The sequence below is a fragment of the Scyliorhinus canicula genome, chromosome 17 (assembly GCF_902713615.1).
Source record: "Scyliorhinus canicula chromosome 17, sScyCan1.1, whole genome shotgun sequence".
Lineage (NCBI taxonomy): Eukaryota > Metazoa > Chordata > Chondrichthyes > Carcharhiniformes > Scyliorhinidae > Scyliorhinus > Scyliorhinus canicula.
The window spans coordinates 87,569,146-87,595,074 of NC_052162.1; the positions used below are offsets into that span (position 1 = coordinate 87,569,146).

General features: G+C 45.8%; 1 protein-coding gene and 1 long non-coding RNA gene across 4 annotated transcripts; one reads left to right on the top strand and one right to left on the bottom strand.

The window, feature by feature from the left end:
* Positions 1–286: 286 nt before the first annotated feature.
* LOC119952473 lies at positions 287–23,299 on the bottom strand. Of its 3 annotated transcripts, XR_005457864.1 has the most exons (4): positions 23,004–23,292; positions 22,164–22,264; positions 1,582–1,693; positions 287–934 (listed from the first exon to the last, which is right to left on the bottom strand). It is a non-coding gene; the product is annotated as an uncharacterized LOC119952473 (long non-coding RNA). The 3 variants fall into 3 exon arrangements; XR_005457862.1 differs by lacking the exon at positions 1,582–1,693 and having other exon boundaries at positions 23,172–23,299; XR_005457863.1 differs by lacking the exon at positions 1,582–1,693.
* A 361-nt stretch (positions 23,300–23,660) lies between these two features.
* LOC119952461 (POU domain, class 3, transcription factor 4-like) lies at positions 23,661–25,007 on the top strand. The gene has a single exon (XM_038776247.1). The coding sequence runs from the start codon at positions 23,717–23,719 to the stop codon at positions 24,899–24,901; it is 1,185 nt and encodes a 394-aa protein (XP_038632175.1). The 5' UTR covers positions 23,661–23,716; the 3' UTR covers positions 24,902–25,007.
* Positions 25,008–25,929: the final 922 nt, after the last annotated feature.

A 25,929-nucleotide genomic window follows, 5' to 3' on the forward strand; every position in this document is an offset into this window, starting at 1 on the left:
CAGATCATAACAACTCTGAGTAAAAGTGTTTTCCAAATATCTGAAATCTGTGTCCTCTATTGGACCCCTGCCAGTGGAAACATGAGGGAGAAAGGAATGGAAAGGAATATAGATAGGAGGAAATGCAATTAATAGAATGAGGGGATACCTGCTTGAAGCATAAATCCCGACATAGACCTTTTGAGCCAAATGGCCTGTTCTTATAAAGTAAATTCAATGCTAATGCACAGGAGACAGAAAGAGGACATATCGGGAACACAAAGTTAACCTCCACACAAAATGAAACCTGTTCAATTTCACTATTTATCTCATTTTTTCACAAATGCAGAAGTGGCATTTATAGAATCCTACAGAACCATAGAATGACACAATATTGAAGGAGGCCGATGGATCCATTGTGTCAGTTCTGACCATGAATGAGTTGTCAAATTCGTCCCAATCTGCTGCACTTTCCTCATAGACCTGAAGATTTCCCCATCCAGGATTTGTCCAATTCCCTTTTGATTGGAAATTTTATTGTTATTGTTACATTCCACTTCATAACTTGTCGTGTTTAAAAAAAGAAAACGCCTCCTCATCCTGCCTCTGGTTCTGTTGCCAATTACCATAAACGTGGATCCATTGGTTACCATCCCTTCAAAAACAAACTGACAGGTTCCTGAGATGCCTCCTTCAATTGAAAGCAGTTTGCCGAACGTCACTGGCCATGAATGTCAGTGGGGCAGACTATACATGCAAGACATCATAGACAATGCGCGACATTTCAGTCACAACCTTCTGCCGAGCTAAGCGTCTTCATGCGTTGCCATTCTGCCACGTCCTGGTAACTGCCAGGGGTAGTATTCGTGGCAGGTCATGTTCTTCAGATACCACCTTACCGTTTTCCCCTTACCTCCATGACATTGCAATTCTTCTGGACTGATAATCTGGAGGCCTGGAATAATAAGCCAAAGAATGAGTTCAAATCCATTTGTGGCAGTTTTGAGCATTTGAATTCAGTTTACAAAAGCTAGATATTTTTTTAAAGCATGCATCAGTAAAAGAATGTTGTGATTGCCATGAAAATCAAATTCTTCATTCACGTCCTGAAGGGAAGAAACCCTCCTGTCCTTACCTTTGTTGGCCTTTGTAACCCCATTTCCCACACCAAAGTGCGCGACTCCTAACTCTCCTCGGTAGCAGTTGAGCAAGCCACTTGGTTCCAGCAACGTGAGTTGGTAGTAAATGCCAATCTTACCAATGACACCCGCATCTCTAGTGTGTGGGATTCTTTTGCCCAGAAAGCAGTGAAGACTGGATCATTTATTCAGGGCAGAATTAGAATGTTTTCTGATGGACAAGGCGGTCAAGGGTTATGGGGTGGGCAGACAGCAACATGATCTTGAGACCACAACTATGATCTTATTGAATGGCTGGGCTGATCAGACTTGAAGGGCTGAATGGCCTACCCCTGCTCCTATATTCCTACATTCTAAGAATGATGAGGAAACTTGGATTCCTGCTATAGCTTTGTTCTCACACATATGGGGCGGAATACGGCTCCCGATTGTGGAACAGGAAGTGTGCACCAGTTCCAGTTACCTGACGGTAGCTATCACAATGCAAATTTTAAGTGCATGAGGTGGGGCCGGTGCAATCACATGGCAGAGGATGGCTGTCAGCTGTCTTCCTCCTCAGCAGCTGCTGACAATGGCTGGAAAAGAAAAATGAAGAGATTTTGGGGGTCACAGTGATGCCAATGGCGTTGAGACACTCTCACGGTGTACACATGAACATATCACAATATATTTTGGTCACTTGATCATTATGTGCGTTGTTTGGACATTGCCCTTTCATATTGCCCTGCCATGCTTCATGCTTGGCTGTCCTTGCTGAATGAAGGGGATTGAGTATGTAGGTAATAAAGTCACAGCATGTTAGAGGTCAGTCTTTATTGGATGGTAATGTATGTGGCGTGATTTGTGTTTTCAAGGCAATTGTAAGATGGCTGCACAATGAGCACCTGTTGGCCTCCCCATAAGTGATGTGCCACTCAGAGTTCACTGACAAGCATGAGAAGTGAAGTGCTGCAGTTACCTTGTGGGCGACTGACACGAGGTTCCCTCCAAAGCCATAGGGCTGCAGATCTTGTTGCAGGAGCATGCAAACATCAGTAACCACCTCCCAAGGAAACCTTAGCCATCTGTGACATTGCCTTTCAGACATCTGGAGGTAGTTGGTGGAAATTCTGAACACATGCTGTCACATCAGTGCTCTTCAGTGATGAAGACAGCCATGGTTACCTTCCTCCGACCTCCCTCCCCCACGGTTGATGCTGGCTTATGGCTTTGTCATCTATTTTGTTGTGAGACCTAGCGCCTCCTCTGGCAAATCCTCTCCTCCAGCGGCCGACATTGCAAAAAATATAAGACATGTTTCAGGACAAAGTGACTATGTGAAAAAAGCAGGCAACGACATGGACACCTCTGTTGGCATGTCTTTCAGTCTTAGAGCAGCCATAGTTGACCAAGGGGAATGCATGGCCTTCATGGCCCAGGATGGATGGCATAGAGCTTATTCCCTCCCACCCCACAGTGCCCTCCTCCCACAACAGCCTGCAAGGTAAAAGTTTATTATCAGCGCCTGAGCTCTAGCAAGGTAGCAGTTTCTTGACGGCCATCTTAATGGCCAGTAGAACTCTGCAGTTGGATCTGACCTGCTTCAACACCAAGGTTGTTGCCCTCACTGTTGGCCTGCAGTGTTGCAGCTGCCTCCCTGGGACCCAGAAGGATGAGGGAACTGCAATGTCGGTCCCCACCCTATGGGCCAGAGCCTGACTTTGTCAGTCACCTCCCCCTACTGCCCCCAGATGTGACATAGAACATAGAACATAGAACAGTACAGCACAGAACAGGCCCTTCGGCCCTCGATGTTGTGCCGAGCAATGATCACCCTACTCAAACCCACGTATCCACCCTATACCCGTAACCCAAACAACCCCCCCTTAACCTTACTTTTTAGGACACTACGGGCAATTTAGCATGGCCAATCCACCTAACCCGCACATCTTTGGACTGTGGGAGGAAACCGGAGCACCCAGAGGAAACCCACGCACACACGGGGAGGACGTGCAGACTCCGCACAGACAGTGACCCAGCCGGGAACCGAACCTGGGACCCTGGAGCTGTGAAGCATTTACGCTAACCACCATGCTACCGTGCTGCCCATGACAGTGCATTGTTGCCACATCAGGGCCTGAGTACAAGCCCCACTCTCTTGCCAGCCCAACCATTGCACTGTTTGGGGATCCAAGCACCACATTCACCATCCCTGAACTGATCAGTTCCATTATCTTCCCCTCGTGCCATCCTCTGTGCCACTCAGTTAGACAAAGACGAAACCTCAACTCTTTTTTAATATAAATTTAAAGTATCCACTTCTTTTTTTTCCAATTAAGGGGCAATTTAGCGTGGCCAATCATCTACCCTGCATATCTTTGGTTTGTTGGGGGTGAGGAGCACGCAGACATGAGTGGAATGTGCAAACTCCACACAGACAGTGACCCGGGACCGGGATCCAACCCTGGTCCTCAGCGCTACGAAGCAGCAGTGCTCATCGCTCCGCCACCGTGCCACCCTTGCAAAATCTCAACTCCAAAGATTGAACAATCTTGCCTGGTGCATGCCACCTTTAAGCAATGAGAAAATAGGAAGCATGAGTTTCCCGTGCGTCACAGACTTAATCTTCAAGGTGGGACTGAATTTGTTGTGCTTCCCAGTTAATGAGTATTCATTGCATGCAAATGAATGGTAAATAGGCTTCTGCCATTGGATGTGTTGGCCGCTCTGCTGCTGACGTGCTCAGCACGGTGTTATCAAGATTAGATTTTGGCTCCCCCTGAATTAAATCTCCCCAACCTGCCACATTTCCTGCTCTTACAGGCCCCCCATTATACATTGCCCATGTTGGGTACTATTTCTTTCTGACACTGTTGCACTGATAATTGCAAATCTTCTTTCCCAACTCCAGCACGTTGCATTCTATAGTTTTCAAAGAAGAGTAGGGGTGTTCTCTGTCTGCCTTGGTCAACCTGCTGTGTTATAGTGGTGCTGTTTGTTGGATCATGCTGTGCACAAGTTAACTGTCACATTTGCACTATTACAACAGATTTGCATATTAGAACTTCAACAACGCTTAATTGGCTGTAAGGTTTTGAATGACAATATATAAATACAGGTTCTCTCTTTTTTTTACACATTCAAACTAAAAAGTGAACATTTATACAAGAGTAAAATACACACTTTCCAATTGCATAATGCACAATGCTGCATGAATTCTTCCTGAATGGTTTGAACAAGCACAAATAATTTTTTTTCTCGAAATGTGCTAATTAATATTTGGATTAGGAATCTCGGAACTATGCAAAATACAAATCAATGGTCTGTTTGCTCTCCATGTCAGCAGTGCATCGCCACTTATGTGTGCCTAATTTCAATAAATCTAAAGACTAACAAGAAAATGTAACTTTAATCCTTTCACTATCATCATATAACAAAATGGGGCTCATTAATGGAAATTGGCACCAGATACATATATTACTGTTGTTGAAATGTACCTATTTGTCAAAACATTAAAATTGTAGTATTCTTCCCAAGAATGTGTTGAAACAATATTGATATTGGTCCAGTTTTTTTCTGTCAGACAACAGTGAGGCAAATTTTATTTGTGCATAGCTGCTACAGCAACATCAGACAAGGGGCATGCATGAATGTAAGTGCCAATATCCAAATGTTGCTGTCCAGTCATCAACTTCTCAAACATGACCCACTATTAAAATCCAATGAATGATGTGAAGTTACTCTTTTTGTGCAGCATGTGCAAACTAAATTCACTATTGAAGGTTAAGGCTTGTGATTACAAATAATTGTTAATTACAGCCAATCAACTTCTCTGGCTTTGATAATTAACCGGTATAAATGTGGGATCTCATTCTTTCTTTCAAGCATACAAATTAGATGCAAGAGTAAGTCATTCAGCAACTCGAGCCTGCTCTGCCATTTGGTAAGATCATGGTTGATCTGATTGTGGCCTTAACTCCACTTTGTTGCCTGTCCTCGACATCCTTTGACTCTCTTTTTAATCAAGAATCCATCTATCGAGACTTCCGGTGACGGCGGGCGGGAGGCACTGGAGGCCTTCCGCTCGGGAATAGGAATTTTGGAGTTTTAACATCTGGTCCCGGGGGCAACGGAGGCTGAAAAGGCTGTAAGAAAGCACAGGGAGGAGAAATGTCCAACTTTGAGAATAAAATGGCTGTGAAAAAAGGGGGTTAACGGAAGTCTGCCAGGGAGTGAAAAAGTCAGCACAGGAACTGTGAGGAAAGCGGAGGCCTGAGCACCAGGGGAGGCCGCATCGCTCACAGAACAAATGACCACGGTAATGGCTGTGGAACTTGAAAAAACAGTTCACAAAACACATGGAAGCGATGAAGAAGGAGATGGGGGCGGTATTGAAAGTGCTGGTGGAGGAGGCGATTGACCCGGTGAGGGCGGCGGTATCGAGTGCAGTGGCAGAGATGTGGGAGCAAGGTGAGACACTGAAGTGGAAGAGGCATAATCGCAGCACAGTGATCAACTCACCTCATCGCGGAAGGAGTTGTGGAGGGTGATAGAGACCAACAATGGTGTGCGAGCCAAAATGGAAGACCTGGAAAACAGATCCAGATGACAGAATCTGAGGATTGTGGGTCTGCCCGAAGGGGTGGGCACCCAAGGCCGACGGAGTATTTTGCCACGATGTTCGCAAAGCTATTGGGGGAGGGGGACCATCCCTCCCAATATGAACTGGATCGGGCCATGGAGGACTATACCAAAGGCGAGTGAGCCGCCAAGAGTAGTAACTCTGTGTTTCCATAGGTATAGCATGAAGGAGAAAGTCCTGTGCTGGGCAAAGCAGAAGCGGGTGGTGCAGTCGGTTGGAGCTGGTATACGCATATACCAGGACTTTACGATGGAGGTGGCGAGGAGGCGGGCTGCCTTCAGCCGGGTGAAGAAGGCACAGTACATCAGCAAGATGCAGTGCGGCAGAGTGTATCCAGCTAAGTTGAGGGTGACCTACAAATCCAAGGACTTTTGTTTTGGGATGACGGAAGCAGCGGAGGAGTTTGTGAAGGCAGAAGGACAGTGGCAGAATTGAGAAATAGTCATGTACCGATGTTGCCTCATGTAACTTTATTTTTTCACTGCATGTTGGTGTATGTACTAAAGGAGTCGACGCTGTATATATTTGGACAAGGGAAGAGATGGGACTTTCATTTGCAATGATGGTTCTTTGGGGCTTGGGTGTGTATGCGGGGGTTGTGTGCGCAAGGAGATTTCTTGGTTTTTCTGGAACTAGGCAAGGGGGAAGGAGACCCGGGCGGGGGACTCCACGCTGGCCGGTTTAAGCCGGCAAGTGAATGGGAGTGAGTTGGGGAGAGGGACTGCAGCCATTGGAGCCTGGTAGAACAGGTTTCAGTGAATCTAGCTGAGGTGAAAATTTGGGGGATGGAACCGAGGTTGGGGAAGGAGTTTACAAGAGGAAGTGGAGGGGAGCAGTCTGGCGGGGGGGGTTTACAATTCATGGGTGTCATTCATGGTACTCTTTCGGGGATTGGACGGTATTAAATATTAGCGGGGGAGGGAGGTTGACCATAGGCGATTCCTGATTCCTTTTTTTCTTCTTTTGTTTCCACCGTGGGAGGATTTGTTTTATTTGATGCTTATATTGCCAGGTGGGGCATTGTTTGGGGGGTGGTGGGAGGATGGGATCATTGTTGTTGATAAGGGGATTGACATTGTATTCGTTATTATTTACTGTTTGTTGGTGGGGTGAAAATTCTGAAGAAAACGTGAAAATGGAAAATAAAAATATTTTTAAAAATGAATCTATCTAACAATGCCTTAAAAATATACAATGCCCTGACTCCTCAGTCCTCATGAAAAGAGATTTCCACAGGCTCACGAACCTGTGAGAAAAAATAATTCTCCTCATTTCCATCTTAAATTACAGACTCCTTGGGCGAGATTCTCTGACTCCGCGCCGGGTCGGAGAATCGCCGATGGGCTGCGCAGAGCGGAGAATCGGTGCCATTAGGGCCGACGTGGTCAGCGCGGCGCCGGTTGGGGGCCGCCCTACACGGCCTCCCTGCGATTCTCCAGCCCGGTTGGGCCGAGCGACCATGAAAAGAAAAACGAGTCCCACCGGCACCGTTCTAACCTGCTCTCAGCCGGCTAGACCTCAGCATTGAAGGGTCCGGGGGCAGGCTGTGGGGGGGTTGAGGGGGGTCCAACCCCGGGGGGAGGCCTCCGATGTGGCCTGATCCGCGATCAGGACACAGCGATCGGCGGGCCAGCCTCACTGTCTCCCGGGCTCCTTTACTCCGCTCCGGCCCCTGTACTCCTGCGCCATGTTGGGTCAGGTCCGGCGCGGACAAGGGAGACACTACGCATGCGTGGAAATCACGCCGGTGGGATTGGACATGCGCGGGTTCGCGGCAGATCCACTGCGCATGCGCGCATCCCCTGGCGCCCATTCCATGGCCGGATCAGCAGCTGGAGCGGCGTGAACCACTCCACTCCAGCGCTCTGCTGGCCCCCGTACAGGGCCAGAATTGCTGATCCTGGGGCCGTGTTGATGCCATCAGGAAACGCTACGGCGTCAACACTTAGCCTCAGGATCAGAAAATCCCGCCTCTTATTTTTAAACAATTCCCTATTCTCATCTTTCCAACAAGACTCCTCTATCTTGGGGAAAGATGTTGACTATCTACCTCATCTATGCTCCTCATTATTTTATAATGTGGAGATGCAGGCATTGGACTGGGGTGAGCACAGTAAGAAGTCTTACAACACAGGTTAAAGTCCAACAGGCTTGTTTTGAATCATTAGCTTTCGGAGCACTGCTCCTTCTTCAGGTGAACAAAGAGATAGGTTCTAGAAACATATATATAGACAAAGTCAAAGATGGAAGATGATACTTATTTTAGAGACTACTCCCCATTATTTTAAATAAGAAGACTAAAACTGTACATATTACTCTAGATGTAGCTTCACCAATGCCCTGTACAACTGTAGCAAACCTTCCCTACTTTTATACTCAATTCCCCTCTTTCCATTTGCCTTCCTATTCACTTGCTGTACCTGTATACTAAGCTTTTGTGGTTCATGTACCGGGACACCCAGATTCTTCTGTACCTCAGAGTTCGGCAATCACTCTCCATTTAAATAATATCCTGTTTTTCTATTCTTCCTGCCAAAGTAGGCAAATTCACATTTTCCCAAATTTTACTCCATCTGTCAAATATTTTCCCACTCATTTAGCACATCTGCATCCCTTTGAGGCTCCTTATGTTTTCTTCATAATTTACTGTCCTACCTATCATTGTATCATCACCAAACTTGACAACCATTTGGTCCCTTCATCCAAGTAATTGATATAAATTGTAAATAGTTGAGGCCCCAGCACTAATCCCAGTGACATGATACTCACATTTTGCCAATCTGAAAATGACCCATTATGCCTACTCTATTTCCTAACCAATCCTCTATCAGTCCTAATACGTTGCTTCCTCCGTTCGGTTTTAATTGTTGTTAGCAACAATCGTCATCTTCTTACAATCGTCATTTTTTTTTAAATGTTAAATGTTTTTACTTTCCCTTCCTGCCTCTTTTTTCCTATATCCCTTCATTTAATCTGTTTCCCTCGCTTTTTGTACCTGATTTGACATTGAATCCACTCCTGCCCCAGACTTTTCACTTTTAATTTCACAACCTTTTAATCTGATTGGTTGAGGAGAAGTCAATTCCCCCGTCCACGGGTCCCGGATGCCCCCTGAGCATTTTGTACTTCACAAGTTGCCATGCAAAATATATTAAAATCTAAATGTGCGTGCATAGGTCTAACCGATGGCAGATGTTGTTAGATGCCCTGCTACAGTAATATCTGGGCATTGTTTATTTTTGTATTTGATAGCTTAACCCGTATACTTTTATGTATACTGGGATCACGTTTACAAATATTCTATTACATGGCAAGAAATCTACAGGTGCATATGACCATCTTTTGTACATTTTGCATTGAGAAGATTCACCAGGGCAACCAGATGTGTCATGTGCATAACTCTAAAGCTTCAAAGGAAAGTATTCCACTGCTGTTTTTAATCATCAAGATATGTTGTGTGACTCCTACACCATGTACTTTTATAAATTAAGCACGTCATTATCTAAGTTCATTTAAAATCGTTATTGATAATGTTATATCAGATGATTTGGACGTAAATAGAGCTAGAACCCGTTTCTCTGCTACAATTCTCAATCACGGTACTGTATATGAACAAGCTGCATTGTTACGTTGAATAATCTGGAAGTTCTAAAAGCTGAGATTTGGTTTGATTCCTCTGCCATTCCTCTTGCCTACATTTCCCGTGGAAACAAGCTTCCGGTCACAATAATAGCAAGCCCGAATGCAATTCCCCGCAGATAATATAGTACCTGCACGAGGCAAAGGTTAGTTTTGTTAAAAGTGACAGGCAAAGGAACATTTAGGACATATTGTGTGAATACATCCAAAATCATAAAAGTGGGACAATGACTATTTAGTAAGGGGGCATTCATAATTGTGACATGTTGCAGTTCTACACACAATGAAAGTTAACCGATGGCGAAAAACTGAAAAGTAATTGGGTTGCTTACTAGGACAAATTGGGGAACACAGGTATGTGCCTGATTCCTTATTCAAATCATTTACTGCATTGGAACAAATCAAGCTATGTGAAGAAATTCATGTTAAAGTAGACCAAAGGTACAAAAACATGAAACAATATAACTAATGGTTTGATCTATATTAACCGTGTCCTAGAATATAGTTAAAGGAAATGTATAAATCTCTCCAATAATGACAGGTATGGCTTTGCGAGATTTCAAGAAACTAATTGTGTCCAGGTAGGTAAGGCTAGAAATTGTAGTCTTATAAACGCCTTTGATCATCTCGAACGCTATAATGACTCTTCTAAGAAAGGTCCCAGAACATTTTGGTCCTATTGTAACTCTTGTTATTTTTATATCTGGGAAGATTAACGCGTATATTTGGAGGCCCCAAAGCCTCGGTGTACAGATGCAATACATGATGCAGCAGTGAACTATACAGATCATGATCCTGAATTTGATCGGCGCACTGGGTGGGCTTTAGCTAATATCAGCTAGTTGACAATAGGCTCAGCAATTGGGTTCAACATGCATGGGTAAAGGAAGACTGAAAAAGAGGAACAATTGACCAAAGTTACTACTCCTGACTGTGTCCAGGGACTATCCTCAACAATCTCTCCCCCCCCCCCCCCCCCTCTACCACTCCCTACCTTCTGCCCCAAGCACTGCCTGGGATGGTACATTTTGACACTGAATGAGTATAAGCCCATCTATGATGAGCCTCAGGACAAAATAGCCCAGCCTCACCCCCTCCAAAAACCGCCATTTAGATGAAGTGTTGGGGTTGTCAATGCCAATGAAACTCCATTGGAAATATGACTTATTGCGTTCAGAAAAGGGGGCACATGAAGAGAAAAATTAAGGAATGTGTTTTGTAAGCGGCTTTAAAGATCGTTTTTAAACGACAGAAATACTCGTGAACTGCACCATGAAATATTAATGAATCCAGAAAATATCATCGCTCTGCTTTTTAATTTTTTTATCTTTTGAAAATCTGACATATTTAAAATACAATGAAATGAACTGTGCTTTGTATTAGTTTAGTAAGAATTGCTATCTGTTCAAATATGTCAGCTAGCTTGGTGAGCCATCTTCTTAACCTATTGAGACAATCTATCCCAGTAATTATAAAGTTATCTTCTAATTGCCTACATTGTGCCTTTGTCTGAAATGGATTGTGATTGCTAATTAAATATGTTTTCTCATGATAAGAATCAACAGATTGTATGTAGCCCTAAAAGTACTATGTCCAAGACATTGCCATACAATTCTATTTATTTTGCAGCTTTGTCTCCAGGAAGTACGCGAGTAAATGTGTCATAGTAATGACGGGACCTCTGATTCTGTACAGCATAATTAATATGAACTAACATCAACCGCAAGACGACAGTTTAAAACAACTCCCAAGCAGAGAGAGGGGGAAAATAGTCAAACCCAGAAACCAAGCCAATTAAGCTTTGACTAAATGTGGAGCTGCAGCTTTGTATATTGATGTACTGTCTATTCTAGTTTCTTTTAAATCTACCTGAACCCTCGTCAGCTTGTTCTTTAGTTCTTTGTGAATCACCATGCATTTCCCGTCTGAATACTGTACAAGTCTTCACCTTGTGAGTATGTGACTGTTGTAATGAAAGTTAATATCCATCGTCTTCACACACATACTCCTGATGTAGAATTTGTGAAGCGTGTGAACTGGTTCTTGGTGATCTGACCTGGTCAGCACGTCAGTGGAAAAATAGAGGAAGACAAAGCCAGGGGATTGCAGTATTTTGGGACATCTGCAGTCGCTGGTATTGACTTTGTTGTAAAAATCCTGGAGAAACGATTCAACATTGGATGAAGGCACAAAACAATCCACTGGCAACGTGAAAGGGGGACGCAAATCCCCCCCCCCCCCCCCCCCCCCACGCTCCCGCGCGCCATTAGATAGTTTTAAACATGAGAGGGAGGTTGCCTGGTTTTTGCAGCAGAACGTTGAATTTCGTGCAGAGTGATATCCTGGGAAGTGTTGCATTAGCCTGCTGATGTATGTGTTCCTCTTCAAAACAGAATGTCAAAACCAATCTTTGGTTACACGGGCAAATTAATATCAATGTGTCTATATGAGAAATAGACAGCCAGACAATATATCGTGCTCACCGGAGCAGTTTTTAAGGGATGCAACCGAGTGCCTGACAGACCTGCATCACTTCATTCACATGAACCCCTTCCCTTTTCGCATTCCAATTACATGTGGGTTACTGCCAGAATCAAGTGTCAAACTGGTTAATGTATAAAGACCCTGGGACTCTACATAGAGTTTTCTCTTTCTGATTCAGAATGGAGATGAGCCAGAGAGAAGCCCAGATTTCTACACAGTACACAAAAATTAGGCGTTGTTGTTATTGGAAGAAAACGCACAAGGGCACATCAGTCTTCCCTCATCAATGATTAATTTTTTCATTTTCATTTTCATTTTTTTTTTCCATTTGAGTCAGCTGGCTACATGACATCTTGTTCAGTGACATGATTTGGAGGGGGGGGGGGGGGGGGCAGAATGTCCTTTGTCCAATCCGTATAACCTCTGATATGGAATAAAGGATGTTATGGAATTTCTATATATTAATATGACATGATTTGGTTTTGTGATATAACAATAGTCGTCAAACATCAAAAAGAGATAGCCTTACCTCGCTCTTCACCCAACTAGTATTGCATGCAAGGATGTCTGTTTATTGTACTGTATTCATTTAGTTAGCATCTGTCCATGTATTATTATTAGTGAGTAGTTGACAAAATGTTGTAAAGTGAAATCAAAAGTTTTTTTTTCAAAAGAATAGCATTATTTCATACACTTGCGCCACTGTCACGTCACTAAGAGCCAAGAATTCACAAAACTAGCCTATTCAAAACTGACGCAAAGTTTGAATTCGAACAGTTCTTGTCTCCACGTGTTTGTTTGAAAGTGATATTTAACCTAATCACCATTTGGTGGGGTTAAATTGGGAACTTGAGCGAGAATCGTTTTAATATGCGTCATCACACAAAAGGAAGCGGATTTTAACTTAAAACCGACCGAAATTATTCAAAGACAGATTCTTCAGAATGTCCGCTGCAACAGATATTGTCACAAAATATCGTTCAACTCAATCTCACGTTGAGCTCAAGAACTGGCAATTTACGGCCGTGTAGGGCCTTTTTTTATGGAAATGGGTTAGGATTTAAACATTTGACCTAATGTGACCTCACACAGGCCAAGAGTCTTCGAAAGAGACCTTCAACCGACTGCAAACTTCACCAGCCGTGCAGTGAAGAATAAACGCTCGTGTGAAAGGGTTAAATAAAACGTTGCTGTGAACACATACTTGTTCATGTTCAGCGTGAAACAATTATAGGACAATTGAGTAAAACGACCCGACCGTCAAAAATTCATGGCTTTGCTCGAATGGGTTAACAAAACGAGATGCACAAAAGCCAACGCCGGTACGATTATATCTACTTTCGCTTAGCAAATTATAAGGGAACACTTGTCTAAAACTAACACCATTAGTTTACAGATGAAGGGACAAAGTAACTTCACTCCTCGCACAGCATTGGGGATTTTGGCAGGGAAAACACTGCACAGGCTTCGACCTGGTGCCTGGATGAATGACACTTGTTTCATTTAAATAACTGGATTGAAGTTTAAGAGGAACATGGATGTGGTCCTGGTGTCTCGGTTTCACCAGAACTACTCCCGTCCCCCACCCCGTCCCCCTCCCCCCTCCTGCCCCCAGCCTCTGAGGAGCGGACTGCTTTTCAGAATTCTCCCCCACTTGTTTGTATGATGCGTCTCTGCATTGACCCAATGTATGAACAGAACGGGAGATTGGTGGTCCTTACTGCCGCTGAACTTCAGTTTCCCCATTCACTGTACGAAATCGCTCTCTCACATCCTCGCATCCGTCCTGAATTTACTAACCAAAACATTGCCACTCACTCACTCCTGTTCAACGAAAAGGGAAATAGTGGCCTCCCCTGGTCATTATTAAGACAGATATTCCGGCTACAAAAGTAATGAGCTTTCATTGTCATTACCGATGGTTCAGTGTGTTCTTTAGAGCATCCCCCCTCCTTGCTGCACTGCTACACGCTGCATGTTCTTCACTGCTCTTGATATCACAATGAAGGAACACTAACTTTTTTAAAAATCATTTCTGACTCCCTGGAGGGGAAGAATTGCTATGCGTAACGACGTCTTTAGCGCGTTCTTTTCGAATGCATTTTGATAGCGCCCAGCTTGCCCCTGATCCTCCCTGTCCCCCAGGAAGCAAAGCGCAAACTGATGAGGCTCTGACTGAGAGGGCTGATGTGAGCCACGGCGCCTGCAATTCTGATTGTGGGGCAGTGCATCACCCGGAGTGAGCTAAATATGTATTCATTCCTCATCATATTGGGGGGGAGGGGGATAAAAGAGTAGGAGAGGAGGAAAATAGGAAAACGCAAAGCTGGGAAAATGGGACGATGATAGACGGAGTCCCCAGAAAGCCAACCTGTCTTGTGTCCTGATTGTAGGAGACAGCCGCCGTGTAAAGCGCTGTTGAGTGTGGAGACAGTGATATACAATACAATACCTGGTGTATTTCACATTACTCTGTGGATCATGACATGCGAAGTATATCGTGTTGAACAATTTAGGTTCCCATTACCTCACCATCCCAAGCGTTCAGTATGTTTCGTCTACAGTGATCTGTACCCAAATATAGCCGCACATCACTTGGACTGTGCTGTAGTTAGGAGGTGATGAGAGAACCCCAGTAACAGCAGACACAAGTGACTTCAGACATTCCTTTAGACGTTGCTAAAGTGTGCCGAATGTTAAGCTAGGTTTCTACTATTTCTACAATGAACAAAACACCGGTGTATTAATTCAAACTGAACATCAAGAAACATGACTGGCAGTGTACTGATATTATAATGCGGTATCTGCAACATCTACATTGTTTAACAAATCGTAACGAAGCACGTAGCTGAAACCTTTGAATGGCTACCATTAATGCACATTAATGTTATTCTTTGACTTTGCTGAAGGATGGTTGACAGGATACCGCAGCACGAGTTGAACCTGTATTATTCGTTTTTCTTTTCCTCGGTATTCAATGTTGCCGCGCGTTTTATTGTGTACGAATCTTAAATTATTAACTTTGCGGATTGCACGTTCAGAATGAATCAGGGCGTCCTCTCAGCGTATAACAAGGTTGTTCTTCTCTTAGTACCAGAGAGGTTTTCACATTCCCCATTGGAAATGAATTGAAACAAACCCCAGTCATGTACACTGAAACCTATCTACACACATATCATGATTACGTTTCAGATACTTTCCAACTTCTTATTAGATCACTTCTCTCCAGCTATTTAAGATGCACAGCTTTCGCCATTGGAGGGGAGGGTTGCGGGAATTATTATTGTTGTATTGTTGCATTATTTGATTGTTAACTGTTACTTGGAATGCACGAATGGATGTAGTGGATTGGATAATGAGGGGGGTGTTGTTTCATAGAGATTGTTATTGTGGTTGCTCTTTCTGTTTGTCTTTCTTTTGTTATTGATTGGATGAAAATGTGGCGAATAAAAAGATTTTAAAAAGATAAGATGCGCACCTTTCTATTTCACTATTGTCATTTCTAATTGAACCTGAGACACATTAGGTCACTTTGAATGCTTGCTCAGGCAGTATTTAACAAAGGTAGCTTGTTTGATGGCATGGTCCCATCATTCTGACTTTCGGTGGCGCCCAGTAGGAACTCGGTACATGTATTAGTGACTGTCAACAGGTTTGTCAATCGGGAGTATTTCCTGAACATTCTGTAAAAATATCTGCATATCTGACTGGTAGGTTCTCTGTCATCTCCTGCCCTGTTAGTAACTTCAAACTCCAAACATTTTGTCGACCTTTTTTTTATTTAAACCGCAGTCATAGTCACTTTGCGCCGGTAAACGAGAGACGAAAATAAACCCAAATAAACTATGCAGCTGACAATACCAAAATTATCATCCTATGCTGTTGATGTATATTGACACTGTGGATAACATATAATTGGATATATTAAACCGTAACTGGACAAGTAAAATCGTTCTATATTACTGGCGTACAGTTAGGGAAGTTTTCTTTCAAATCTGGACAATTTTATAATTTATCACGGTGCACCACTTTCCTACCACTGAAGTAGAACTTCCGCACAGGAATACGTGGGCATCCTAGGCGCGTTTCATACCTTGACCCAAGTGCCGCCCTCCCCCGCTAAAATAACACATTTTTTTCATTTTAAATGCCTTCATTCGGCATTAATAGCCACCAGATTTTAAACCAGATGTTTCAAAGATCGTTTCGTGGAGAATGGGATTTTTTTTTTTACAAAAAGAATGAATTAATAAAACGACAACGTCTCTTTTTTTTTCCAGGTCCAGGGACAACTCGATTCAGTGAGAGAGCTGGAATGATAACCTCCGGGATAAACCACACGGGCCGACCTGGGGCTGAGAGAAAACCCCTGCTCGCTCCTGGCGTGCACAGTTCAGATTCGAACCTGTGCAGTCGGCACTCAATGTCACAGCCCGGTTGTCACTGGGGCACATGGGCTGTCATAGTTTCAAGAGACTTTCCTCTACAGCTTCCACGTGTTGTCAATGTCACAATTAGTCCATGCACAGGGTGGGGGATGGAGGGGAGGGGGAGGGAGCTCAGTGTGGTTACTGGGGGAGGGAAAAAAACATCCGTTTTGAGTTAATGTTAAATACAGATTGGGGCAGAGCTACAAGCTGTATTTAAGCTGCTTTGATAATAACGAGCAATGCACATGTCCGAGTCCCAAGTCCAGATCCCAGCGGGAGAGAAACGGTGTGTTGGCTTTTACATCTGCACCTAACTGTGCTGAGAGACGCAACTGCCCCCTTTTGATCGTGTTGGTGCATTCCCTCGATTTAACGTGAAGTTGCAAAATAAAGTAGCCTCTTAGAAATCACCTTGTCCCGTTCACAACGAAATGACTCGATATGGGGTTACAGCATTCCTGTCGGTTTTTATGATTGGGCAACGCAAATAGTTCAGGATTGATAAATCAAACCAACATATTGTAAGACAAATTCGATAACTTTGGTTTGAAAAAGTGTACTCTGGCATGAAGGAATATTAATTCAAACAGAAATCGTGTTCTTACCGTGGATTTGTTTTACTTAAGGACTATTAATAATCTGCCCCCATTCCAATAATGTCAAACAGAGTCTGATTTCTGGGTGGCATTGTGACGGATAACGAACCGTTTTGAGGAAATATTTGATCGATTCATTGACCTGGAGGTATATTGCTGTAATGGAGAGCAGCCAGCGTGGGTTCATCTGAGATTTGCACGTTTACAGAAAAATAATTACCATCGATTAGTATCAGGTTCCCTCCCAATCCCCCCTCCACCTAACCCCCACCCCCCGTCCTCGGCTAGAATTCCTTCAGAAACTTCCTGGCTCGCGGAGGAGACCTTTTCCCAATTAAACCACTCTCAGAGAATGGGGAAACTTCCTTATAAACGGGAGAGGTGCTTGTTTCAAAGGGAGAGATCTGGTTGTGTGGAGTAGGTTAAAACGGTGGCAATTCTTAACCATTACAACCATCACAATGGGATAAAGTCGAGCGGGGAATGTTTTTTTTAACCCTCCAAGACAATACTCTCTAAACTAAAACCCGAATGAACTGAATAAGCGATGGAGCTGAGCGATGGAGACCAAAGATGGTTAAACATATGAATGCACGGAAACGTGTAGTTGAGGCAATGGTTCGGAATATTCTCCAGTGTGGACGGATTTGTCGAGCGTTGAGTGACACACAGGGGTTGCTCTCGAACGGTCGTATATAGGTTTGAGATATTAAAGTTGGAGTTTGCTCCTTTCTCTCCAGTAACACAAAGTTTGAAGGAACCCCACAGTTTACCCTGAAATAGGCTGGCACCGCGCTGGCTTGGTCAGGAATGGCCACAACTCACAGCATCGCCAACAGTCGAAACCATGTCACCGCTCCCGCCGGGAGTGAGGCCGGCGACCTCTTTTGTTTGGGGAGGGAGGCAATAGCTGAATCTTCAGTTCAGATTGTGTTTTCCAAAGAAGACTTTACATTCATGCCTAAATTGTGTTGAACTCCTTTCTCGACAGTGCATGTGTTTGTCCCTTCCTCCCCCCCCCCCCCCCCCCCAAATAAATAAAACAAATGCTGTATTTATGAGTCTTTCGTAATGAATTCACACAATAGTGGGATATTGGAGCTGAGTGTAATCTATTAAAAATCATGCTGAAGGTTATTCGCTTCAGAAAAGATTTCACGTCCTTTTTTTCTAGTGCGGGGTGGGGAGGGGGTTATTGGCATCACATGGTAACTTCGCCCCACCGCGCTCCTGTTTACTGTGTAAAGCTCGTTTACTCAAGAGTTTGTGTGTTTCTATCACCCGGGCTGTTGTTCCTGTCCATATTGGTAAACGACCTCGGGGATGACCCGCCTCTTTCGGCTCGCACGAAAATTCATGCCAGTCCTGTCAGGGTCCGTTTAGCATTCATTTATTCATTTAACCCTTGTCTGTGTCTCAGACTCCCTGCGATCTGTTTGGGTCCCCCCCCCCCCCCCCCCCCGCCCGCCCAATTCGCCACATCTCGTTCTCGGTGGTTTCTGACTGAACAGCGTGTTGGAGCGGCTCTCCGTGGACACACCTCTCCCGCACAAAGCTTCATTCACCTCCAGATGATCTCACTCACCACAGCCCTTCTCCAGCAGCCCCCCACCCTACCGCACGACATGCACTCGCAAGCAGCCAGCGCCTGGTTAAAATGAACAGGCTGTGGCTCTGAAGCCCCCACAATTAAAATTGAAAAGAAAAAGAAGAAGAAGAAAAAACATCACTTCAAACAGTGCCCGCCACACTCGCAGCTTTATGAAATCGATTACACGTTTGCTCCTTGCTTGGCGATTTATGTTGAAGTGGGTTGCCTGAATTAAAATGAAACGATTTGCGGTTTAACATGGACAATGCTGACAAGGAGCGGGTTCCTCCACCGTGTGTCCCAGTCGGCCGAGTCAATGTTCAGGGCGAATGGGCAATAAATGCCCGCGGATATTTTCTGGCGATGTGTTTACATTGTGGACAATTTTAGGCGGACGCTTTGTCTATGCCTCAATATATAAATACGTATTACATTAAATTATGTAAATTATGTAAATTATCTTTCCCCGTCCTATCGATGTTGTTCCAATATGTAACCGGTTCTATCTAACCTCCCCCCCCCCCCCCCCCCCCACACACACACACACATTCTGTTTTTGTGATCTTTCTAGTCTCCCACAAGATGTGGAATTGTGTCTTTGCTTTCAGAGTGAGGAAGGGGCTTAGCCTGGTTTCCATCAGTGGGATCCGCTGTCAGCGTCCTGTCAATCCCACCACAGCGCGGCAGGAAAGATTGATATTTCTGTTCGACTGTGCAAGCGACACCCCCACCCACACACAAGGCGTTCCACACCTTCCCGGGGTCCAAACCGAGAGGCCCCAGTCTCAAAGAGGCAGTGTGGACAAGCTGCAGGTCTTTGTCGAACGCCCATTTCCCAGCCCGGGAAATGTGGAACTGATTGAATTAAAAACAAATATCCTTCTGACAACACGTTACACTGGCAACACATATTCACTCCAGCCTGGCTACTCGAGGCCGTGAGGAAGCGCTACACTGTCCAGGGGTTAGTGAATCTATCCAAAGGAGCTTTCAATTTAGAGGGGGAAAAAAAAAATTCTAAACACAGAAAAATCGGAAGCATATTAATTTATTGTTGCCTCAGGGACTCTTGCTCTGGATTTAACCCGCAACACCCGTCAAGTAATGTCACCGCCATCTGTGCATGTATACAGACATTGTAGAAATGTATCTAACTGTGGTATCCGCCACGCCCTTTCTCTATTCTCATCGAAAGCATTGACAAACATGGGCATCTCCCAGGAACATTGATGAAAAATCAGGCCTGGAATCCCCATTTGGCCCCGCCAAAATTGTGCCGTTCTTCAAAGACATTTCACAATAAACTGAGCGAAGGGACTGAAGACAAATCGCTCCCAATATTTATCCATCGCTGAGGCCAAACTTCCTGTGTTTTCAGATCACTTTCATGCATTGAAGCCACTCAGACATTCAGAACTAAGGTTGCCAACGCACACACATCCCCTGAGTGTGATGTTTGACAATCTGGAGAATTGCAATGGGACTTTTTTGTTTCATTTAAAAAATACTATTATCTGATTTCTTAAGTTTCAGCAGCAGCAGTCCACTGAGAAGCAGGAGAGGAGCTATTGGTGTTTTTTTTTAAATAAATTGTTCTTGAAATGTAAACAGAATTGAATATGACCCTCTGCCCGCAATGTCTCCAAGCCGAGGGGAAGAATCCAAGTTTGAGCAGACAAATTGAACAAACCTGGTCGCGTTACTCTCACTTCCTAATCTAATATATTTGTGAGTGCGGACAGGCTTTCTCTTTCCCTCTGTCTCTCTCCCTCCCTCCTCCCTTATCTCCTGAGATAGGGTTAAACTGCAGCAAACCTTCTCTTAACAGGGGAAGGGAAAAGTGCCTCCGATCCGCTGCCCTTTTCCAATGGGTGAACATCGGATTAACCAGCGAGTAAATCACCATTCTCCATTGCTAAGGAATTCAATTTATTTATTTTTTTTAAAAAGCGAAAGCACATTTGCTGTGGCCCAAAAGTGCCACAGAGCGCCTCGCTCCCTCTTTCAAAAAAAAAATATCTATAAGCCGTATGGATTTCAACAGGCTCTGGCGGGACACAATGTACTTTTTGTAACAGAAGTGCTCACAGAAGCAGGTGAAGTTCGAGCTAAAAGGTCGTGACACTGATTGACAGTTTGTACTCAGGGGTTTTATGCTGCTTTACCCCATTGACAGGGAAGTAAATCTAACCATTCACCAATCCAGGGCAGGAAACATGTCCTTTTCTTGCAGATTGAAGCGTTGAACTCTCAGTCGGATATATTTATTTGCTATACATTTATAAATGTTATATATTATATATGTGTATATATATATGGGCTCCGGTGAACAGTGGGCCAGTGCATCCTTGTGCCACTTCAGTCCTTCTCCCATGTCCGGCCAGTCTACTAGTTTGAATTGTCCTCCCTTTTTATTCTGCTCCTTGGGTATATGGTATAATGTGACCACTGTTCTCTCTATTATTTCTCTCTCTATGGTAACGAAGATCATCGGCGCAAAAATGTGTCTATGAATAAGGAAATCAGCATAAAAGGGCGTCTGAGAGCCGCATCTGTTACACTTGGGAAGTTAGCGCCTGTTAGTCTAACATGAAAGAGCAAAGGGGGAAATTCCTCCATCAGTCCTTTTTCTTTTTTTTTCCAAAAAGAAAAGATAGAGAGAAAAGAGAAATCTCAGGGCAGATAACGTGACAAATCGAACTCCGGCAACCCACCCGTAAATCTAGCTCCGGCAAACCCGAAGTGATCCTTCTAAACCTTTGAGCGCCGCGTTGGAGGAAGCGGGCATTATAAATTAAAATTACAGCGTTCAAAGGTCAGATATTTGACTTTTTATCAAATTAAAAGTGCTTTGCCCGACGTTTTACTGTCACTTTTTTAGGGAGAGGGGATGGGAGTGTACTGTTTAACTCTGAAATAATGTGCTGGCTGGTTGGATAACTTCCCTTGGCCTGTATTGAGTTTAGAAAGTTGTGTGGTCAGAAAGAGTTGATCCACAATGTTTCACCCCCTCGCCCACCCTCCACCCCCCCCCCCCCCCCCCCCCACACACACACAGACCCGGCCATCACCTCCTCCACCACACACACACACACAGACTCCACCACCCCCACTTTTCCTCATGACCTTGAGAATGGTCGGTTCGACAAGCGAAAGCAGTCTGGATCTCTGCATCGCTCCCGACCAGGCATCAACAAAAATAAAAAGAGAAACTTTGAGCACGGCCGCTGAAACATGACTTGGAGCGAGACCAGCTCCCGGGGACGCAGAGAATCTCTTTCCTGTTTGCCTACTTACTGTGCAAGGCGGAGAGATTCGCTTCATGCGGGGGTGGGGGTGGGGGCAGACGTTCAGGTGGCGGGGGGGGGGGGGGGGTGCTGGTGTTTGCCGTTAGAATTGACCGGGTTCTGTTTCCCAATCCATGCATTGTTTTGCCCCTGTTCCGTGTGACACTGCGAATCTCACTGGGTTAAAAACGCCGCAAATCGATTTGCCGAGCACTTCGGAAGTTCTCGACATTAAAGCGAAAAGGTTGTAAAACAACACGAAATAAAAAGCAACTCTCTGCGATCACTAATCGTTGAGAGCGCAATACTGAACTGTGTCTCTTAAAACAGTAGCATAAAACACACACACGGGAATGCTGTCTTTCGCAAGCGAGACAATGAAGTGGAAAATGCTCACCTATCACCGGCTGCAGCTCCTTCGAAATGTCAGCTCAGCCGAATTTAGAGAGTGTCTTCAGCAATGGCTTAGAGCTTCTGCTGGCGTCCCTTTATTTTGCCCTAAATATATGAAAATGTATGCAAATTTAAATCAATCTTAACCTAGGATCTCTCGTTGTATTTAATGGAATTTCAAACCAATAGCTGGACTCTGGAGCCCTTATACCGATGTCAAAATGTAATTATTCCGCGTGCCCGGCATCTCAAACTGCCTACAAAGTGCCCCCACCATTTCCTAGCGAGTTTCCTATCGGAATACGGGACTGAACGGGCAAGGTGGCCGCCCCTGTGCTCCCAATTTCTCGCTTGCAGCGCGCTGCTTGCGAAAAATCCCCGTCCTTTGAAAAGACTGCCTGGCATAAATGATGTCCGAAGGCTTTGTCATGAAGGGAGTTAGCCGGGGTCCGGTGCTGATGTATCTGACGCTGTTGCCGCGCACAAATATGCACACGATTTACATTTTTAATAAGCATTTTGTGCCCTGATCGCATTACGAATGGAACAAAATGAGAATAATTAAATAAGCCCCCCCCCCCCCCCACCCCCCGTCCTCCCCCACCCAAATAAAAGTTCCCCAGCAGCTACAATGTTTAACTTCGTAAGGAGATCAATGCTTTTGCCCAAATCCCATCCGACCTGACAATGGGAAATGAGCATTCGTTATTAACTCCAGCACAATGCGTGCACATGAAGCAACCGTCTACTTGCTGCAGAATCATTTGAAACTCCTCGAAGGAGGTGCAAAGTTGCAGATTGTTTGCTTTTAAAGAGCTCTCCCCCACCACCACCACCACCACACCTTGGTTTAGATTTTGCTTCATGAATTGGGGTGGGGCCAGGAGTCCCCGACTCGATCTTCAAAGTTCTGGTCAAAACATTTGCTTTTGCCAGATTGAAAAGGACAAATTGGGTGTCCGCTGCTCCATCGAGAGTTAACCCCGGGCTGAATATGTGAGCTGTCAGTTACCCAGCGGGTAATCCAATGGGGTTTCTGCGCTTCCCTTGACTTCCTCATTGGGTCGACAGTCGAGGTTTGGAGTTTAAAACACATACATACACACATATATACACACACACAGATATACACATACATACACATACAGGCATACACACATATACACACACACTTACACACATACACACACACATACATACACATATACACACAAACATAGACATACACACATACAACGTACACACATATATACACACACATACATACACATCCACACACACACACATATACACACACACACACACACACATATACACACACACACACAAAAGCCCCAGACAGGACATTTTTGGAGTTGGTGCTCCACCTCGAACATCCTGATTGGTCGTCAACGTCATGACGCCCCTGGTCCTAAGCCCGGCGTGGCTTGCCATTGGTCCAGGAGGTTGCCAATCACTGACCTCCCCTGGTGACCCCCTTTACCTCAGCTTTGTTGTCAAAGACTGAAGCTTGTTTCCCGGAGGCAGGTTATTATTACTGAGGGATTCGCCAGAGCCATGGCCACGGCGGCTTCCAATCTCTACATGCCGAGCGGTGGGATCCTCACTTCCAACTCCATCGTCCACGGCGACGCGTCCAGCATGCAGCAGGCGGGCGCCAGCTTTCGGAGTCACCAGAAACTCATGCAAAGTGACTACCTGCAGGGACTCCCCAGCAATGGGCACCCCCTCTCCCACCAGTGGGTGACGGCTTTACCCGAGGGCAGCCCCTGGTCCGCGGCGCTGGCGGCCAGCCCGCTGAGCCAGCAGGACGTGAAGCCGGCCAGGGAGGAGCTGCACACCGGGGCCAGCCTGCACCACCGCTCGGCCCACATCGCGCACCATTCCCCGCACGCCTGGGGCGGCGGCGGGAGCGGAGGAGGCGGCGGCGGCGGCGGAGGCGGCGGCGGCGGAGGCGCTCACACCTCCCCGGTGGGCGGCGGGCAGCCCCTCAGCATCTACTCGCAGGCCGCCTTCACGGTCAACGGCATGCTGGAGCACCATGTGGGGGGCCCGCCGCAGCCTCCCCCTCCGCCTCCCCCTCCGCCTCCCAGCGGAGTGGGCCAGGGGGGCATGCACCCGGCGGCGGGGCTCAGGGACGACGGGGAGCTGGGCCATCCGCACCACCACCATCACCACCACCACCACCACTGTCACGACCACTCGGACGAGGAGACCCCGACGTCGGACGAGCTGGAGCAGTTCGCTAAGCAGTTCAAGCAGCGGCGGATCAAGCTGGGCTTCACCCAGGCCGACGTAGGGCTGGCGCTGGGCACTTTGTACGGGAATGTCTTCTCTCAGACCACCATCTGCAGGTTCGAGGCGCTGCAGCTCAGCTTCAAGAACATGTGCAAGCTGAAGCCCTTGCTCAATAAGTGGCTGGAGGAGGCCGACTCCACCACGGGCAGCCCGACCAGCATCGACAAGATCGCGGCGCAGGGCAGGAAGCGAAAGAAACGCACTTCCATCGAGGTGAGTGTCAAAGGGGCTTTAGAGACCCATTTCCTCAAGTGCCCCAAACCGGCAGCCCAGGAAATCTCCGGCCTGGCCGACAGTCTGCAGCTGGAGAAGGAGGTCGTGCGGGTCTGGTTTTGTAACAGGCGGCAAAAGGAGAAAAGGATGACTCCGCCCGGCTTGCATCAACCGGACGAAGTGTTTTCCCACAGCGTTGACCCAGAGACACCGACACACCACGATCTTTAACCGGGAGCCCTTGACCAGAATGGGGCACTTGCTTTGGGACTCGCTGGAACTTGGACTAAGCAAGGGATGGGATGCGCTTCATCCCCCCCCCCCCCCCTCTCCACCTCCCTCCCTCCTCTTAAATTATATATTTGACTGTCACAATGAGAGGGCAGGGAGGGTCAGAGGAGAGGAAGTTGTATATCAAAATAGAAGAGAAAGACAAAGTCTGCGAGCAGGCGAAATTCCTAAACTATGTACAGTTAGCAGTCACGTTGACATTGCCCACGTCTGTGGCGGAGGAAACACCATCGAGGACATTGTTTTGCCACAAGCGTGGTTTAGTTGTTTTATTCAGACAAGGAGATTGCAGTCCGACTGTGTGCCTAACACCCATCAGCGCCTTGGTTAACTCGGCTATATCAGGTGAATCTGTTGCTATGGACGGCATTATTTTACCCTCCCAACCCCCCCCCCCCCCCCCCCCCCGCCCCCCACAAAAGCCTTTATTTTAGTAAGTGGTTTTTAACAGGAGGACCTGCCATCAAAGCGTGCAGTATTATTGTCTATTGAACTGGTCTGGTCTGTAGGAAATGCACACACACACACATGGTCTAGGTAGGCCCCCGGAAGACAGTTTCACAACAGGCTCAAGATATATTTGAACAATACGTAAATAAATATATATATATATATATATATATACACATATGCCGTTTAATCGAATTGGCAGCTAATGGCCAAATGAGATCCAACTCGTTACTCCAAGCAACGGGGAGGGGGTGGGGGAAGTATTTTGAAAGGCTTTCGATCTCAGTAGCACTAATTTTTATGTAAAGGGAATTTCTTTTGGCGTCTCGATTGCAACTCCCCCCCCCCCCCCCCCCCCCCTCCCCACATTAACACTGCCGTGAAAACCGCTGGTATAGGGATAAGAAATCAGGCCAATATTTTGTTTCCCCACTCAAGGATTTACCTCTGGATCCACCCCACCCCAGACCCTTTTTAATTCGCATCGACGCCCATTTCAGCGGAGTTGAGAGCGAGGA

Bases quoted from the DNA above. Each gene is read 5' to 3' on its own strand.
- LOC119952461 (XM_038776247.1), top strand. From the start codon at position 23,717: ATGGCCACGGCGGCTTCCAATCTCTACATGCCGAGCGGTGGGATCCTC.